General features: G+C 40.5%; 1 protein-coding gene across 1 annotated transcript in view; it reads right to left on the bottom strand.

Annotated features, from left to right (window-relative positions):
• FREM1 (FRAS1 related extracellular matrix 1) overlaps positions 1 to 8,465 on the bottom strand; it is a 118,346-nt gene extending 109,881 nt beyond the window's left edge. Inside the window, 4 exon segments of the mRNA XM_023755557.1 lie at positions 250 to 446; positions 2,045 to 2,346; positions 3,771 to 3,865; positions 8,235 to 8,465. Of these exon segments, the coding sequence (XP_023611325.1) occupies positions 250 to 446; positions 2,045 to 2,346; positions 3,771 to 3,865; positions 8,235 to 8,465 (825 nt within the window).
• Positions 8,466 to 19,352: the final 10,887 nt, after the last annotated feature.

Genomic DNA, 19,352 nt, shown 5'->3' with positions numbered 1-19,352 from the left:
AAACAGCCAAGCTATTTAGCTGGTACACCGTCACCCCAGCTGTTTATACTGATGTTATATCCAAAAGCCTCTGTTTCAAGCACTTACTGGCAGAATAAACAAGCCTACAGTTCTAATGAGTCACTTAGCAGTTCCACCCACAAGGCCCAGGAACTCTCCCTGACATGGGAACCAACATGAACACCCCCATGGACCTGGCCGTCTTTTTGTGGATCAGCTGGGGACACAGACACATAACCCAAACTCTACCTTGTATACGATCTTACTCCTGCTATCTGTGAGGTCCAGTCGGATGGAGATATAATCAATGTTGGGAGAAGGAGGGTCCTTATGTTGATACCGAAGCCCCATCAGCAGGAACTCCTCACAGCTCACCGTGAGACTTCCTATTTTCTTCAGTCCCAGGGCACAGCTTCCCCCTGGACACCTGAGTTCTGTTCCCAGCTCTGGAATGTATAGCGCTGAATTAAGATAGTCATTTGAACAATGTGAATGTAAAATTTAAAAGCCAATCCTCCCTCCTGGGGATATTTATTCCCTCTAAGTGCCCCCAAGGATGCTCATGTGTACCCTCCAATCATTCACTGAGTGGGTTGTTATTATTCTTAAAGCCTGTAATTTCCTTCACTAAAAAGAATAGTTGACCAGTTGTCTCATGAGATCCTTGCCCACCAGAAGATACACTGAGAGAAAAAAAATAATAAAATGCATTTTCTGATGCTTGAACATCTCTGATAAACAAGCCAGCGGCTCACTGTAAGCCTTCCCAGGTCCAGCCACAGTCTCCCTTTACAGCTCCCACTTCCATGGGTCCATCATGCAATCTCTCTCTATTAGGCTGATCTACACACTGACATTCTCTCCCCGTTGTGCTTATCACACACTGGAGTCCCTGCATACCTTTCCAGGTCCATTTAGTCTTTTAGTGAATTTCTCCTTAAGCATTCTCTGACCAACTGAACCAACCTGCTCTCTTCCACTGAAAACCATAATCATCTCAATAACAGTCTTCCTGTCATTTTTTGAGTGGCCATCTATATATTTCTCTAAAGTACAAAATGGATATTTTACTTCTTAACCAGAAGATTGAATGCAATAACATGTGTAAACATGTCGTTAGCTGTAAACTGCTGTCCAGAATCAAGTGTTGCTATGACTATGATTATGATTACCCCTTATATTTCTTGGTCTTCCCATAATGCCTAGAGCACTATTAGCCATATAGGAGTTGTCCAAAATATCTTGATTAAATGGAAAACAGAAGAAAATAATCTATTAACTCTTCCTGATTTAAACCATGGCTGCTGACCACCAGCTCTACCTGCTTATCCTATATAATAAATGGGTAATATGCAAATCGACCAAACGACAGAATGACAGGTCCCTATGACACGCACTGACCACCAGGGGGCAGACGCTCAATGCAGGAGCTGCCCCCTGGTGGTCAGTGCGCTCCCACAAGGGGAGCTCCGCTCAGCCAGAAGCCCTGAGCCGGGCTCACGAATGGCGAGCACTAAGGATGTCCGACTGATGGCTTAGGCCCCTGTCAGTCGGACATCCCCCGAGGGCTCCCGTACTGCGAGAGGGCACAGGTCAGGTTGAGGGACCGCTCCCCCCAAGTGCACAAATGTCGTGCACCAGGCCTCTAGTAATCTAATAATACTTAACGAATACACCGATTACTCTTACTACACTGTCATTGCTGCTGTGAATATCAGCTGACAATTCTTGACCCATACTGTGTGAAGTACTGTGTGCTCATTTACTCCATCCTTATACAACCCTATGGAGCAGCTATTATCCTTGCCCATTTCATAGAGGCTTGTACGGGTTAAGTAAAATCACACAGGAAATAAATAGCAAAGGCAGTTTTCAAACTCAGATCTCTTTGACTCCCAAGTCCCAACTCTTAACCACTACTCTATATTTTTTCAACCAGCTACAAATTATACTGAGCAAAACTCTCTCATAGTGGAAGATGACCATTTACAGATATTGTTGTCAGTTTTAGTAACCCTCAGATAATTATTAAAACATGTCGTACGAGACTTAGGGAAAAAACTGTGTGGCTGATCTCCACGAGGTTCTTCTGGCCCAGGCTCCACCATAACCACCTGGCCGTGGGCTGGCAGCCGAGTGCCCACAGGGTCCAGATGGACCGTACACTCCAGGCTGGGCGTCCTATCATAATCAAATCTAAGCAGGTTCTTATCAATGGCTCGGGACAGGCCGTAGAATTCAGACACCTCCAGGACATTGTTACTCATACGGATGATGTTACAGTCTGGTTCCAGGAGATAGACCCGCAGGATAAAGGTTTCTGTGAAAGTGTCTGTCTCAGTAAATCTGTGGGGAAAACAAAGCAAAGGCAACATTTATTGGTGCTCAGGTACTTTTTTTTCCATCCCCAATATCCCCTTTTATTTTATTTTTTAAAATAATTTCTATGTTTCAATTACAGTTGGCATACAATATTATGTTCATTTCAGGTATACAACAGAGTGATCAGACCTTCATATAAGTTATGAAGTTGATGACCTCAATAAATATATTATCCACCTGACACCATACAGTTATTACAATATAATTGACTATATTCCCTATGCTGTACTTTACACCCCTGTGACTATTCTGTAACTACCAGTTTGTACTTTTTTTTGTTAAATATATTTTATTGATTTTTTACAGAGAGGAAGGGAGAGAGATAGAGAGTTAGAAACATCGATGAGAGAGAAACATTGATCAGCTGCCTCCTGCACACTCCCCACTGGGTATGTGCCAGCAACCAAGATACATGCCCTTGGCCGGAATCGAACCCGGGACCCTCAAGACCGCAGGCCGACACTCCATCCACTGAGCCAAACCGGCTAGGGCCAGTTTGTACTTCTTAATCCCTTCACCTACTTCACCCATCTCCCCAACCCCCTCCCATCTGGCAACCATCAAAATGTTCTCTGTATCTGTGAGTCTGTTTCTGTTCTGCTTATTCATTTGTTTTGTTTTAGATTCCACATATAAGTTAAATCATATGGCATTTGTCTTCCTCTGTCTGACTTATTTCACTCAGCACAGTACTCTCTCAGTCCTTCCATGTTGTTGTAGATGGCAAGAGTTCGTTCTTTTTTATGGCTGAGTGATATTATCTAATACAAGGGTCCTCAAACTACAGCCCATGGGCCACATGTAAATACAGATATTGTATTTGTTCCCGTTTTGTTTTTTTACTTCAAAATAAGATATGTGCAGTGTGCATAGGAATTTGTTCATAGTTTTTTTTAAACTATAGTGCGGCCCTCCAACGGTCTGAGGGACAGTGAACAGGCCCCCTGTTTAAAAAGTTTGAGGACCCTGATCTAATACATTTAAAAAACAGATGATAAACTTATAACTAAGCAGCTGCTCATCAAAAAGAATAATTTTACTGGATTTTGAGACATATATTCCTCCAAATTCTCATTAAGAATTTATAGTTTATAATTTCCATTTCCTATTATAAGGGGATAGTTGGATCTAAGCAGAGATACCTATACAAGAATTCTAATGGGAAACGGGACAGGGCTAATCATTTCCCCAGAAAAACCCCAAGAAAGATGGTACAAATAAAGAACACTGAACATTGGCTGCAATTCTCACCTCACCCATTCAGGTCTTACTGATTGCTTTCTTGTTTGGAATCTAGTAACTCCCCCACAGTAATACCTATCCACAGAAAAAGAAGTACACAGAATAATTATCTAGCAAAGAATGCACAAGGATCCTGTGATGCTCACCTGTAAAGTCTAAGCTTCACTGTGTCTTCATCAAGAATTGGGCACCCGTTGTGAATATACTTTACTTCATTGGGAAGGAAATGGCAGTCAAAGACCTAGTTCACATGAAGAAATGATAAATATCTATGAGAAAATTGGTACAAGAGTTAATTTTTCCAGCAGTGAGTGGAGTACTGCTTGGAGAAATTATGGTTTATTAACATCTTATTTTGTTTTGGTGTGTGTGTGTGTGTGTATGTGTGTGTGTGTTTTAATCACCACCACCTATACCCGCCCCCATGCCCACTCATCATTCTACTTATACAGTTGTGTCTTCTTTTGAGAATATCTAAATTATGAAAATCAGATCAAGTAGTTTGAGCAGATAAATTAAGGAGTGGCTATCTCTCTAAATAATTATCTTTTTATAGTCTACAGTGCATTTGAAATATGGTTCCATAAATCAAAATGTTATTTACCCAAACTTCTCAGGAATTCATAATTCATAGCAATTGGGTAAGGGAGGTCTACATGTCTATGCATGAAAAGGCATGCATTACCCAACCTGTGAATATACTGGATGAGTTCTGTATATATATTTTTCTTCTCCTTTTAATTCTTCCTTTCCAAATAAGATTTTTATATTAAAAAAAAAACAAAGGTACTAACTATGGACACTAATGTGGTTCATCAGAGCCAAACCTGACCCACAGTTGTTTCTCATCTACTTTTGAGAGACCGCTTTTATTCTTTATGTAATAACGGAAATGGTTGGTAAGACAGATAGCAACCTAAAGGCAATTACTTCTATTCAAATAAAATTATAATTAACTGGATCACCTCATTCAGAACTGGGAACTCTAGTTTTTAAAAGATGTATTTTCTCTTCCACCTATACTATGACCCTCATTCTGCCCACTCTGACTTGGTAGAGTTCTAAGAAATACAGCAGGTCCTCGGATAATGTTGTTTCTTTCAACGTCATTTTGTTATAACGTTGATGAGATGCAGTAGGACCTTAACTCTTGTTTATATCAATTAGCCTATGGTAAAATTGGTTTTGTTACACGTCGTTTAGTTTAAAGTCGCAGAACTTATTGATGATGTTAAGTGAGGACTGACTGTTCCCTTGAGGTATTCACACATCATCACTGTTGAGTTCACAATGTTTAGCCTGCACCTCGTTATAGCTTCAAACATTTACAGACAACATAATCCTCTCTGAGAAGACTTTACCACTAATACAAATGATCTTTTCCCACAGACATCATTGGTTCCTCTTTTTAATTTACAACAAAGAAGGAATAAAGGAAAGACCTTTCCCATATCATTGACAAATAGTCAGGGTAATAAAGAGACAATCTGTTTTGTTAAAAGAAACATCTGTTTTATGTTTCGTAATATGTTTTCCTTTTATAAAAGGCGACAAACATAATTGTCCATAAATTTACTAACTAAAACAAAAAAGAGCTAAATCCTTTTCTAATTACTGTCGAGCTTTGTTTTTTTCCACTTCAACTGCTTTTCAATTACAATTTATAATTAAATTGTCACACATTCCTAACTCATTACTCACTTTAATGACAGTAAACTGGTTCAAACTAGAGATGTTTTCTTACTGCTGTACTTCTGACTCAAAAGAGCAAGCTCAGCACCAAACCTGGGTGTTTTTCTACCCGGGACATTTTTTGCTTTGGGACAGGTGTGAGAAGTGCTGTGTGTGAGGAAGTCTTGCCCTAAAACATGAAAAAAACACACACAGCCATCGACCTTATCTAATTGACTATATCAGGAGGGTTGTCTAAACAGAAGATACTGGTGTTTACCAATTGAAATCCCTTTCCAAATATCCAATAGGAAAATGAACCTGTTGGTCCTAAGACAAACTTCAGTAATGAAATGAAAACACTAATTGAACAGATGTTAAACAAAACATTTCCTGTGCAAATCAAATAAAACTGTTCATTACCCAGCAGGGTGTTGCTAATACAGTCATCTTGCTAGAAATGGGTTCACATAAGCCTTGCTTTCAACATCCTACTAAGATCTATTAAAGAATAATGTGTAGGCTGTGTGTGAGTGTGTGTGTCTGTGTGTGTGTGTGTGTGTGTGCTTGGCTTTGCTTCATTTCAAAAACTCCCTAAGAAATAAATCCCCAGAGCAAGCTAAATCAACCTGGATTAAAGACAAGCACACTTTTTTTAAAAAGTAGACTTTCCTTGGCAATCTTGTCTTTTGTTAAAATTGTAATAAAAATAGGAAGATGACCTGGCAGTTTGAGAAACAAAGCTTTCTGGATATCTAGATTTCTTTATGGTACAAAGTTCTAATATTTGACCCAAAAAAAGTGATGAAACTTCACATTTTAATGGATTCCCTTCCCATAGGATAAATTTTAGAAGGTGTAAATCCCACATCTACTTTATAGGATATAAGTCTATTTGAGATGTCAAATTTGCCTCTGGAAATACAGACGCTGAACATTCAGGACTTGTTTGTTGTTTTGTTTTGTTTTTTGTGTTGTTATCTTTTTAAGGAGCACAGCATCCTAAGGGATCATATGGGGAGTCTTGGCTCACTCCCTTTCCCAGCAGTCAGGGCTTTGCTAAGTCAGCCAGGCACGTTGTTGTTTCTGATCCAAATTGTGTTTCTATATGGGATTTTGCCTTAAAACCAGGGAAAGTTTGAGATGAAGATAACTTGGAGATCTATTACAACCCTTCATCCTTGTGACCAAATAGCTTTTTTGCCTAGTTTTAGTCACTTAGATCCCTTTTTGCTCTCCAGTGCCTCACAGCCAGCCAAATGGTGAGGACCACGGAAACATCATTGAAAATATACAATAGAGACAATTCCATTACTCTCAGAAAAAGTGCTATATATATTTGGAAGTGACAGGCTCTTTGGGATGGGAAGAAGATACCCCTCATAGGCTGACTTCAGTAACAGCACCTCCTCCCCAAAGTGCTTTCTAAGGAGAGAGAATCTGGTGAAGAACAGAGCTTTTGTTTTGCTCAGTGGGGGATGCATGCTTGGGGCCAGAGCTTACTACTGCTAGACCAAAGGTTGCCCCAGCATGCTGCTAGGAGGAATTTTTCTTCTCTTCTTCCCCCACAAAATATTCATCCTCACTTTGAAATAAATGTTGGATGTTTTTAAAATATATTGATTGGAAGGGGTATCAAATTATTAGTTCATCAGTCTTTATAAAGCACTTACACATATCCATCCAGGGACCTCAGTCCCCAAGGATTAGGATCCTATCTTACTGCTCCCAAAACTCCCAGGGTGTTTTTGTATGACCACTGTCCCTGTAGTTGGGTCTCCATTGCTTGCAGCTGAGCTTATTTATGTCACCTGCCCATCTGGGTCTCACCTTTCTCCTTGAGTGATAGGTGTCAATCAAACACATTTTCAGAGTGCAGGTGTATTGAGAAAAGGTGAGAAGATACTGCAATTATTAAACACTTAGGGACCTGGGGCCATTACTGTATGCTAGCATTTTTTAGACGCCCACCTGAAGCTCTTTAACTGATAAAAGCAAAGCTTGTGGGAAACTGGAAGGAAATATCTGTTTACTATCACATCAGGAATACTCCCAACATGAGAGCCCTCCACAGAATTCTGATGTGCTTCAGAACTGGACCATAACTTTAAGTGTCATAAACAAACTGTCTGGAGATGTCAATTTGAGCCACCATCTATCTAAGTCTCTATAGTCCACCTCTACAGCTTCCATTACCACTTTTGAACTTTATGGAAGGAATATGTTCTTTACTCAAATGAAGAAAATTAATGTTCACAGTTCAGCAAATGGAAATGGTATATTTTTCCAGAAGCAGCAGCCACATGTTGAATATTCTCAAAATTGTTTACATTGGGAGGATAATTAAGCCACAGTAGAAACAATAAAACCGGAAGCAATATTTCTATTGTGTATGCAAGTAAACTCCAACTTTCAGCAAATACAATGTATAATCATATAGATTTTTTAAACCCAATGAATTAGAAGGCAATTATTCACCCTAGAAAAGGATTGGGCATAAAATTCCCTTAAATGACAAGATCTCCTAGGTTTTGAGTAAAGAAAAAAAATTTATGCAGACATTTTTGAAGAACAGAGAATATTTAAAAAGAATTACCTTCACCTCTTTCCCACATCTCTTCCCTTACTCAAGGGAATAGTCAAGTGATGTTAACAAAGGAAAATGCCTTCCTGTTTCACTTTGCTATTCTGCGGCCACAGGTGTGTCCTAAAAATGCCTTGAAATCCTGATACCTTATCCACAGGTACCCTGACGAGCAATGGGTGGGATCATTTGGGGCAGGGATAACCCATAAAGACTGACCATATCTCACCACACGAGAGACTGCCTACTCCAACTCTTGAAAAGGCTGTCTCTGTTTTGTGTTCTCCCCCACACACACTCTCGCACACTCACATTCACACACACTCCTGAAGAGAAAATCTTGGGCATGACCTACCTGTGGAGTGAGTTTCCCAACCCTCTGGGTTATTGGCTCATTCATCACAACTTCCACTTTGCAAGCATCTTTCTCTTTGGGGATGGCAAACTTCAGGTCATCTCCTGACAGGAAGGCAGAGCTGCCCTTCATCACTCTGACCCCACGGTTCACGCTGACGAAGGTGGGGCTGGCCCAGCCCAGGAGCAGCAGCAGCAGGGCTGTCAGCCCAGCCCAGCTCACGGAGCTCATGCCGACAGGGCCAGCTCGCTTCCGCCCACCGGTGAAATCCCTTCAACAAAGGAGGGCTTCTGTGCTTCTTCCGGGGATGTCAGCTCATAGTCCAAGGGGCAGGGCAAGGGGTCCCGACAAAGTGCCCCAAGTTCTTAACATGCTTCTTTCATTGCAAACTCAGACAAGGAGGCCTTTCAGGCAATCCCAACGCTTTTAATAAAACTCGCTGATCACTCCTGACAACGCTGGCAAGATTAATGTGCTGTTCTAATCCTGCAAATGGGAATAGGGGTTGGAGGAAAGGAAGAGAGAGACCAAAAGGTTTGTGTGGCTATTCAAAAGATCCTGACCAACAAAGCAATCTTTCAACCAGCCTATCATTTTAGTTAAATTAAAAACAAATAAACTGGCTTGACCTCCAGGTCCATCTGAAAGGCAACGCAGTCATTTCATTACACTGCTTGTAACTCCTGCTTCCGGACTCAACCTGCCCCAGTTGAGATGTCAGCTGTGTGGTCCAACAGGAGCCAGCCGGCCAGCTGCCCAAGGGCAGCGTGTGGTCCCCTGTGTTCGGAGAGAGTTGCTGAACTCTTTGCTTTCACTTCCTCATTTGTTAAATGAGGATTATAAACTAACGTGTGGAAGAGAGCTGATAGCATTATTTGTACACTGTTTGAAAACATGATTAAATCTCAAAAATAAAATAGATCCTTAAATCTGAGGTATGATTAGGTGAACTGGGGATAGTTTATTATGCCCATAGACAAGCTTTACATTTAAATGACTGCAATAAATTTCTGTGCATAATCAATGGATACTAAAATAAATTTTGACAAAAAGAAAATGCCTCTATTACTTACATCTAATGCATTAAAGGAAGACTCATGCTCTTGTCACTGTTTGAACCCTTTCACTTTTGAGGTTCTGCATGGCATGTGTCACCTGACACCTGAGGGGTGTACGCTTTAAAGCAGCCTGGTTTTGATGGTGTCAATCCCAAAATAAAACAGTTCACACACTCCCACTGACCACATTGCCCACACTCAGGCTGAATGAATTACATTGGCTTATTCGGGCAAGAATGTAAATTTGGGTGTTGAACTTTCACAACAAAATCAAATCTTGTTTTCATTCACACTTGGCATCTCAGAGAGAAGAGAGGCAGCAGGGTAGGTAGGTGTCTTCCCAAACTGAGAGATAAGGGTGAAATTTGCATAATGAGACTTAAACAAATTAAGTCAACATGTAAAGGATTCAAGGACTCTATGCTCTTAGGCATTCCTCTTATCTCATTCTTCTCTCACTTCTTTACTGCTTCTTCATAGACTCCCCAACTTTTTAATATTGAGGAACCTATAGCCCAGTCCTTTGGACCTGTTTTTTGTCTATCCTCACTCCTTAGTGATCTCATTCCTTGGCTTTAACTACCATTTATATGCTAATGAACCCCAAATTTATATCTCTAACCTCCTCTCTGAAATCTAGATTTGCACATGAAACTGTCTATTTGACATTTTTGTGTGGGTGTGCAACAGGCAACTCATATTTTATGTAGTCAAATTTGTGCTCTGGGTCTTCCCTCCCTCAGTCTTCCCTTTCTCAGTTAATGGCAACTCCATATTTTCAGTTGTTCTCCTTTTTATCTCACACTTTAATCCAAATAGACCAAAAAAAAAAAAAAAACAACACACAAACACACACACACACACACACACACACACACACAAATAAATAAATAAATAAAAACCATGTTTGTTCATATTTACCATGAGATTCATATTTACTGTTATGGACAAACCTTAGGGTAACCTCCAATAATTCCAGCCTCCTAGTATCCAGAATTTCTCTCTCCTTGAGTGGCAGTGGAACAAATGACCTTTCCAACCAACAGAATAAGACAAAGGTGATGGGGTGTCATTCCCACGATTACATTACATCACATATGACTCTGCTAGCAGACAGCAGCTAGGAGCTCTCCTACTGAACTTGAAGAAGCAAGCCCCCATAAGTTCTATTGTCACAAGGAAATGAATTCTGCCAACAACCCGAATGAGTTTGGGAGAAGATCCTTCCTAAATCAAGTCTCCAGATAAGAATGGAGCCCAGTCAACACCGTGATTGCAACCTGATGTTGACCTGAAGTAGATACCCCAGGTAAGCTATGAGTGGACTCCCTTGCTTTTCTTCATGGGGAAATCATATATTCTAAGTATACCTGTTCAAGCCAATAAAAGTGTGTGAAAATATGTCCTAAAAAGTAGAAAACCACCCTGCTTCAAGTTAGTTCTTATAAAAATTAAAAATGGTTTATCTAACCAAACTTTTTTTTCTTGGTAAGTTTCTTGAATGGAAGAAAATAATTTAGGGAGAACTCATATTTATTCCATAACTAGAGGCCTGGTGCACAAAATTCATGTACTCGGGGGGTGGGGTCCCCCAGCCTGGCCTGTGCCTTCTCACAGTGCGGAGCCCCGCAATCGATAGCCCTAAAGTGGTAGACCCAGCCCACCCATCTGGGGCTCCTCAATGAATTGCCCCAAAAAGGTAGGCCGGAGCCAGGGTCCCGCTTCTGCGCTGCATAGAGCCATGGGACCCCCAGGTCTCACCGTGCAGAGCCGCCGGAACCTGCCTCCGCGCCATCATGCAGCGTCAAATCCCCACCCACCTGTGCGTGCCTGCTGTGCACACAGCCTCCTGGTGATGGATTATGAGAGTGTGAGGGCATCATGGCGTGAGCGCATGATGACTATTTACATATTAGCTCTTTATTATACAGCATTACACATTTAGCTTAACCATGGGAGCATGCATTCTCCATGTTGACATGATCATGATACCCTGTCACTTACCCGAGGTAAACTGTGCACAAGAAAAAAATGGATCACATCTGTATTTCCAGGCTGTCTATGCCAATGGAAATTTGTGATGGTCAGTGTTTATGATGGGCCCTGGTGAGATTCATATTTACTGCTGCCCCTCTTTGTAATTTGCAATGGTAGCTACACAACACAGGGAAGCACCTTCCTCCTCCTGTGCCCAGCACAGACATCACAGTCATAGCGCTTTGTTTACTTGCTTTGCTGTTTGCAGGATGGACACTCATGTAGCCAGATACTCTTCTCCTTAGAACTCTAGGTAGTTATTACCAATCAAGTGAAGATGCCAATGAAATTACTTCAGGGGAATTACTTCCTGACTCACAGACTTAGATCTTACAAGTACTCTAAAGTCTTTAAGAAAGAAAAGAAACAGCCCTGGCTGGTTCTCAATGGTTAGAGCATCAGCCCTTGGACTAAAGAGTTGAGGGTTTGATTGCAGGCTCAATCCCGACCCTGGGCATGTGCAAGACGCAACCAATCAATGTGTCTCTCTCACGTCGATGTTTTTATCTGTCTCCTTCCCTCCCTTCCACTCTCTCTAAAAATCAGTGGAAAAAAAATATCCTTGGGTGAGGATTAACCAAAAAAAATAAAGAAAATAAACAGAGAAGTGTCATTTTAAATGAAAAATACCCAATTCAAGATTCAACCCATTTCCATCTACCCAATCATAGAGAGATTTTTATATCCTTGACTAGAATGGTGAAGAAAGAGAAGATTTTCTGATTCCTACTCCATATTAAAATCTTTTAAATGCCAGTCATTATGGACTTAGAAGCCATCTTGGAATTTTTATGATGGATTTTTAAAATCATCATAATTTTCACTCAAACTAATTTTCCAAAGTAATTCATTTAACTCAAATGTAAAAGTCTCAATCATAAACTAGTAACTGAATAAAATTATCTGTAGGACAATTGAGTTGAATCCAAATCATAAGTGACATAAATTGACTCACCTGGGATCAAGAATCTAGAAATCAGGAGAACAGCATCCACAGAAAACAACTAGCACTTAGAGAGTGGTTCTCTTTTTTGTGTTTGAGTTGAGGACATTGGGATTTAGACTTTACCAAGGACTTCAGAACCACTGCTTCCTCTGACCTTACCTCACCCTGACAGAAGAAGCCTAATTGCTCCTTGTTTCAGGCAACAAAGAGTAGTTAAATTCTAAGACTTGCCCAAGGTCATAGCCAGAAGCAGTAGAGTCTGGGAAGAAAGAAACAGGGCTCTGCATCCTGAGGATTTCCTCCTCTATCCTGACATCCTCATTCCGTTCCCTCCAACAGAGTGGTTGAGCCATACTACACACACACACACACACACACACACACACACACACACACACACAACAAAAGAACTGCTAGGAAGACAGACCAGAAAGCTCACAACTCCTTATGGAGCTTTAGTTGTTCAAGGACCCCACAAGGGTAGAAAATCACAGGGAACCTTGCTCAGCACAGGATTTCCAGGGTGAATGCTCTCAGATAGGGAGAATAGAATCATGAAGAAGAAATAGCTTGTGACTTCTAAGATATTTTTCTTTAACAAATAATATTTAGTATCCTCCTTTTCTCTTTCTCTTTTTTTTTTTTGGTTACTAGTACTTTTCACTTAGTTGTTCAAGGACCCCACAAGGGTAGAAAATCATAGGCAATCTTGCCCAGCACAGGATTTCCAGGGTGAATGCTCTCAGATGGGGAGAATAGAATCATGAAGAAGAAATAGCTTGTGACTTCTAAGATATTTTTCTTAGAATATAAGATATTATATGTTCAGAGTACTGTACATATATTATATTAATTCCTACAATGGTTTTAGGAGGTAGATTGCAATTTTAAAGATTTGAAAAAATGAGGTGCAAAGAAGTAATATGCCACCATTTTGCCTAATCTCAGGACCAGTGCACTGAACCACTCAATTGTACTGCTTCTCATTACAACAAAATTATATGCCCTTTGCAATTGCTTCACTAACCCTTGGGTCATTTTCTTACAGTATGTAAATCCATAACAACTTCCTTTATGGGTCCAGATAACAACTGATGACTATTAAAGTTTCACTGGAGGCAATGTTCTCTCAAGGAAGTGGCTGTTACTCTGAGAGCATATAATTAAGGCAGGTACTCTGTCTACCAGCATCTTAGTGTCCCAATTCCTCACACTACAAGCACAGTTTAAAGTCCTCAAGGCAAACAGACTTCAAAATTCCACTCTTCTGTTTATAACATTCTGTTACTTCTACTTTGCATTCCACTTTGCAATTTTTTTTTTAAATCACAGAACGTATGGTTTAGGAGAAACTTTAGAATTCAACTACCTTTCATTTTATTTATCGATCTATTTGTGTTTCCTAAAAATAACTTCCACTTATGTGTATAAAAGAAATGCATACTCATTAACTAAAGAATAAAAATATAGAAACATAAAGCACTTCCAAACACTCAAAGTGAACACTCTTAGGTTTTCATATGTATATATGGATTTTGAACTTAATTAGAACCATATTTTAAAGAGTTGCATAGCGTACTTTTATCTACATATATAAAAGCCTAAGTGACCATTCAACCATTCAACTGGTTGGTATGACACGCACTGACCACCAGAGGGCAGACACTCAACACACAGGCATAGAAACATGGAACAGACTGGTGAATCTCAGAGGGAAGTGGGGAAAGGGCGGGAAGAAATTAACCAAAGATCTTATATGTATACTAGAGGCCCAGTGCATGGATTCGCGCACTGGTGAGATCCCTTGGCCTGGCCTGTGGGGATCAGGCTGAAACCAGCAGGCCAACATCCCCCAAGGAGTCCTGGATTGTGAGAGGGCACAGGCTAGGCCTAGGGGCCTCTGGTGTTTAAATAATTTTCTAGTTCCAAGATGGAGCCCAGCATGGCATGTCAGCAAAACAAAACTTAGATAACTTTCCTGTCCCTTTAAATGCTCCTCTTGAAACCAAGTATATTTAGTTAGCCAAACCCCAAATGCCAAGCCAAGTCTGGGCCTTCCAACCCCATATATTTTTTTTGTTTTTTCTTTGTTCTTTTTTTTTTAATCTTATAAAAAAGGTTCTTGCCTTCTACCCCATTTTGCAGTTCTCCAAAAGTAGACTGTCCATTTCATGATGTTTTGTGGGTTTTTAAAAGTTTTTTTATTGATTTCAGAGAGGAAGGGAAAGAGAGAGAGAGATAGAAAAATCAATGATGAGAGAGAATCATTGATCAGCTGCCTCCTGCACGCCCATACTGGGGATTGACCCCTCAACCCAGGCATGAGCCCTGACTGGGAATCGAACCCTGACCTCCTAGTTCATAGGTTAATGTTCAACCACTGAGCAATTCCACTGGGCTGAAGTGTTAAATAAAGTCTGTTTGTGTCACCTAAATTGTCTTCTTTAATCATTTCTAACACCAAGATTATGTAACTACCTGGAAACCAAGACTGGACTGGAAATTTAGTTCTGACATCCAGACAGTGCAACCTCTACTATCCCATGCAATTCACTTAAATCATAGATGCTCAGTCCAGAAATATTGCTTCCAGTGCTTCCTTCCCAGGTCTCAGGAAGAGCTGATAGAAGAACTGAACTATGGAGAGAAAGCCCTCCTCCTGGCTATGCCATGGAAACCCAGGTTGCAAAGGTGGACTTCTGATACCGCACGAGCTCATTCGAAGGTTTCCTTTCTTAGATTTTTCAACAGTTGAACATCTACCCTGCTGATACAGGCCACCTATTACAAATAGTGTGTTTTAAAATGGACATTTTGTAGATGTTCTAAGTTTTCTACAAAAAAAAAAGTCTTCTATATCCAAATACATTTGAAGCACAGAATGCTAAAATCTCCTTTTAAAGACTCACAAGGAATATGAGAATATTAAAGGCTCTAAAAAAAAAACTGTTAAGCCCAAAGTTCGCAAACTTATAGAAAACCATATATATATGGAAATCATTCAAGAGATGCAAGGTTAGAGAATTAAAATTATTAAAATATAGGATGGCCACATGGTGACTACACAATTTCTGGTCATACCTGATAAAAGATATACTTAATGAATTTACATCAGAAAACTAAATTCCAGGCCATTCTTTGAAAACCAGACATCTGGCCTTTCTCTACTGAGACCTTTTACTAAAACTACCTTCAAAGGTGGAAAAAACAGATTGCAGAGGGAAAGGTTTAGTGCCCTCAACTTACAGTTCTGTTTTTAATGACTAGTAGAGTTCCTTAAACCATCAAAGGCATTTCCTTGAAGATTAGGAAGTGGCCATAATTTACATTTATTTTGCTTTAGGCCAGAGAGTTGAATCATACAAATTTTCATAGCATCTTGCTTTAATTGACTAACTTAAACAGAATGAAAAGCACACAGTCATAGTTGACTACACCTGCTCTTCACCTGGGACTAACCACGTGTCTGTACCCAAACTCATACCTAGAACCTTCCCAACCACAGTCATCCTGATTAAAATTGGTTTTCCTTTTCTTGACTGAATTCTGCATCTTCTAATTCGCAATGAAATACCAAATTGTCCTAAAGCGAAATTCTGTTTAAATTCATGTTAAATCGGGTTCAGGGATTCATCTTCTGAGAACAATTCCATTTTTAGAAGACAACCTGGTTCTCTGTTTGCATATGACAAATTCCTTTTTTCACTCAGTGTACAAACAATTGTTGAGTACCCACTTTGTGATAAGGGCTATACTCTGTGCTAGGATTACAAAGACAAAAATAATTCTTGCTCTTAGAGAGTTTACAGTGTGATACAGAAAGACAGACATATAAACTAACAATTCAAAAAGGGTTTAAGATCTATAATGGTGGAATGCATTGTGTGCTATAGGAATAAGTAGAGGGCAGCATTTGACTCAGGCTGGACCTGTGGAAGGCCTCCTAGAAGAGGAGAGAGTTAACATTAAAGAATAAATAGGATTTAGGAAGGTAAAAGGGGGCATGTTTGAAGATGGAAAGAATAGAGCATAGTCAAAGAATCAATGCAAAGATGTTATATCAGAGGCAGAGTTTTGTGTGAAAGAGTAGAGACACTGGATACATAAAAATTAACTAAGATATAACCCCTATCTTTGAAAGATTGAGGTCTTGTGGGAGATTTATAATCAAGTACTTTACAATACAAAATGGCATTGCTGCGATAACATATGAGCAAAATGCTTTAATGAATTCATCAAACTCAGCAGTACACACTTAAAGAACTGTTAAGGATGAGATATCTCCCTGTGAAAAGGATCGCTCAGTGTGACCTCAGAAAACTACCCAGCATTGCTCCTTGAGCGATGATAACCTTGACCATCTTACTTGCATGCCATAGCTAATGATAAAATTCACACTCACAGAGGCCTAGTGTAGAAAAGAGACCAACCATCACAAATATTCTTGTAAAAGATATGCTGTCATGAAAATGCTTTTGATACCTTTAGAAACACAGTGGTCAATGACGAAAAGTGTAATGCTGTTTGAGCTAAAGTCACAGTGTATCAAAAATCACAGAATTCTAGACTTGGAAGGAGCTACTCATTCAAATTTTGCATATCATCCTCCTTGTCATCTAGTATGCATTTTACTTTGCATCTGACTCTGTTTTAACTCATTCAATCTTCACAACAACCTACAGAGTAGACTGAGGATTCTGATTCTAAGGAAACAGATAAGTAATTTATCCAAAGCAAATGCTAATAAATAGTGGAGCTGGAATCCCAACCCCGGCAGACAGGCTCCAAAGCCTAGATTCCTGAAACCCCGTGCGGACACTCCAGGACACACTGGTCAGGATGAGGAAGCAAGGGCCCCAGGAGGTGAAGTGATTTGCTAAAGGTGAAAGAACTGCTGGGCCTGCTGCTGTATTCATTGAAGCAAGCAGAGTGTGAAACTACATCACAGTATCATACACTGAGATGCAATAAAATAAAAAATTGCAGCCCTAACTGGTTTGGCTCAGTGGATAGAGCGTCAGCCTGCGGACTCAAGGGTCCCAGGTTCGATTCCAGTCAAGGGCATGTACCTTGGTTGCGGGCACATCCCCAGTAGGGAGTGTGCAAGAGGCAGCTGATCAATGTTTCTCTCTCATCGATGTATCTGACTCTCTATCCCTCTCCCTTCCTTTCTGTGAAAAGTCAATAAAATATATTTAAAAAATAAATAAATAAATAAATAAATAAATAAATAAATAATTGCAATTCTTAAAAACAATAAAGAATTAAACCTAACAGAACTCTAATGAGAGTCTTGACTCTCTTCCCTGCTGAGGATCTTAGCATGATTTGTGTGTTCAGGCATGACCTACACATCACTTTTTTTCTAGAAATATTTGTTTTTACAAATAACTTTATAAATGATTTTCTGATACAACAGTACCCCCGAAAAGGAGGAGGAAAGGGAGGAGGAGAAGAAGAAGGAGAGAAGGCTTAGTGATCTGATGTAGGATTGCAGCTGAAGCGAAAGAAAATGCAATAGTGACAAACCAGAGGCCAGAGTGGGAATCAGATCCTTCAGATCCGGGCACCTCTCCTAGTTCTACCATTTCCTTGAACAAGGTCCTCAGTCTTTCTTGAGCTCTGTTTCTGCATCTATACAATAACTTATACCTTTCAGGGTTGTTAAATGTGTATTCTATGGCTCAACCAAAGTCCCCAGCTCTCACATGCACACAAGGCTCAAACCAAGTCAGTCCCCTCCCTCTCCTTTGCAACCCCAGGCTAATCAAAGAAAGTTTTTTTTTCTGTAACTCACTGAAAAAGTTACCCCTGTAATGGTAGATGCATGTCACTAAACATTTGTACAACACCCAGGAGTGAACCTTAATGTAAACAGTAGGTTTAGATGATCATAATTGGCTCATCAATTGTAACGGATCTTCCATACCAATACAAGATGTTAATACATGGGTAACTGGAGGGAGAGGGGGTTGTGAGAACTCTCTGTTCAACTGTTCTATAAACCTAAGTCTGCTCAAATACTAACTTTTATTCATTTGAAGACTTATTAGTTGAGCCATCCTTTGACACGTCCAGTGAGTTAGGTTGAATTGACCCTGCAGTAACACCCAGACAAAGCTAGGACATTTTCTATAGAGCAGTGGGGGACCATCAGCAACAAAAAGAAGCAAGGCAAACCTCAGTGAGTTCTTGCTCATCACACCTCCCGGCATTTGGCGACTGGGCTGTGGAGCTCTGTCCTTCCTGGGGATCTGCAGGTCTTGCTGGCTCACAGGACTCTCTGCGTTGAGGCCCCATGTGTGAACCTGCTCCCAGCACCACGGTTGGTGCTGCACACACAGGAGGCTCTGGAGCCTTTGTGAACCACTGAACTTAATTGCATTAAGAAGAGAGAAACTTGATCTGCTTACTTTGGCAGAATTGGGGGAGGGCTGTGGAGAGTGGGAGGTGGGAGGGTGCTCTCAGTCAGCTGGGGTTAAAAATGCTTCAAGCACTGGCTCCAAAACAAAATCTCCATAAACATCGCAGGCTGAGGATAACCAACCTGAATGTCTGACTGGATGGCTCACCGTTTAATAAATCCCTGTGGGAGAATGCAGCCATGTATAAGAATGGCATCTTACAGCAATTGCAAACATCAGTAAGTGAGATCAATGTTTTAAAAGAGAAAAACACGTAGCATCTAAGCAGTCTGGGTGAAACACTTTTCTTAGAGTCTCCAAGACACAAATAAGCTATTTTTTTAAAGTTGGTTTGCAAATCATTTGTCTAGAAAAACATATTTACTGAAGGCACAGTGTCCGGCCCCGCTAACAAAAGCAGTTCACACTGTGACGTCCCTGGGCACTGACTGCAGAAACGCATCATCGTGGAGGATCTCGCTGTGGAAACCACACTAACACACCTGTCCTCTATAGGATTGGCTGAAGCTCCTTTACTTGGTTTCACCAAATTCCAGGGCACCACTGGTGTCCTGACCATGCTCCATGCGTACCAGGGATGCTGCTTTCACAGAGCACAGTGAATGGTGCCCTGGAGTGATGCATTGTGGTGGCTGACCCAAGGTTTCCCACG

This window comes from Myotis lucifugus, unplaced genomic scaffold (genome assembly GCF_000147115.1).
Source record: "Myotis lucifugus unplaced genomic scaffold, Myoluc2.0 scaffold_79, whole genome shotgun sequence".
Lineage (NCBI taxonomy): Eukaryota > Metazoa > Chordata > Mammalia > Chiroptera > Vespertilionidae > Myotis > Myotis lucifugus.
The sequence above is the reverse complement of the archived record's forward strand: the minus strand, read 5'-3'. Positions and strand labels throughout refer to the sequence as shown.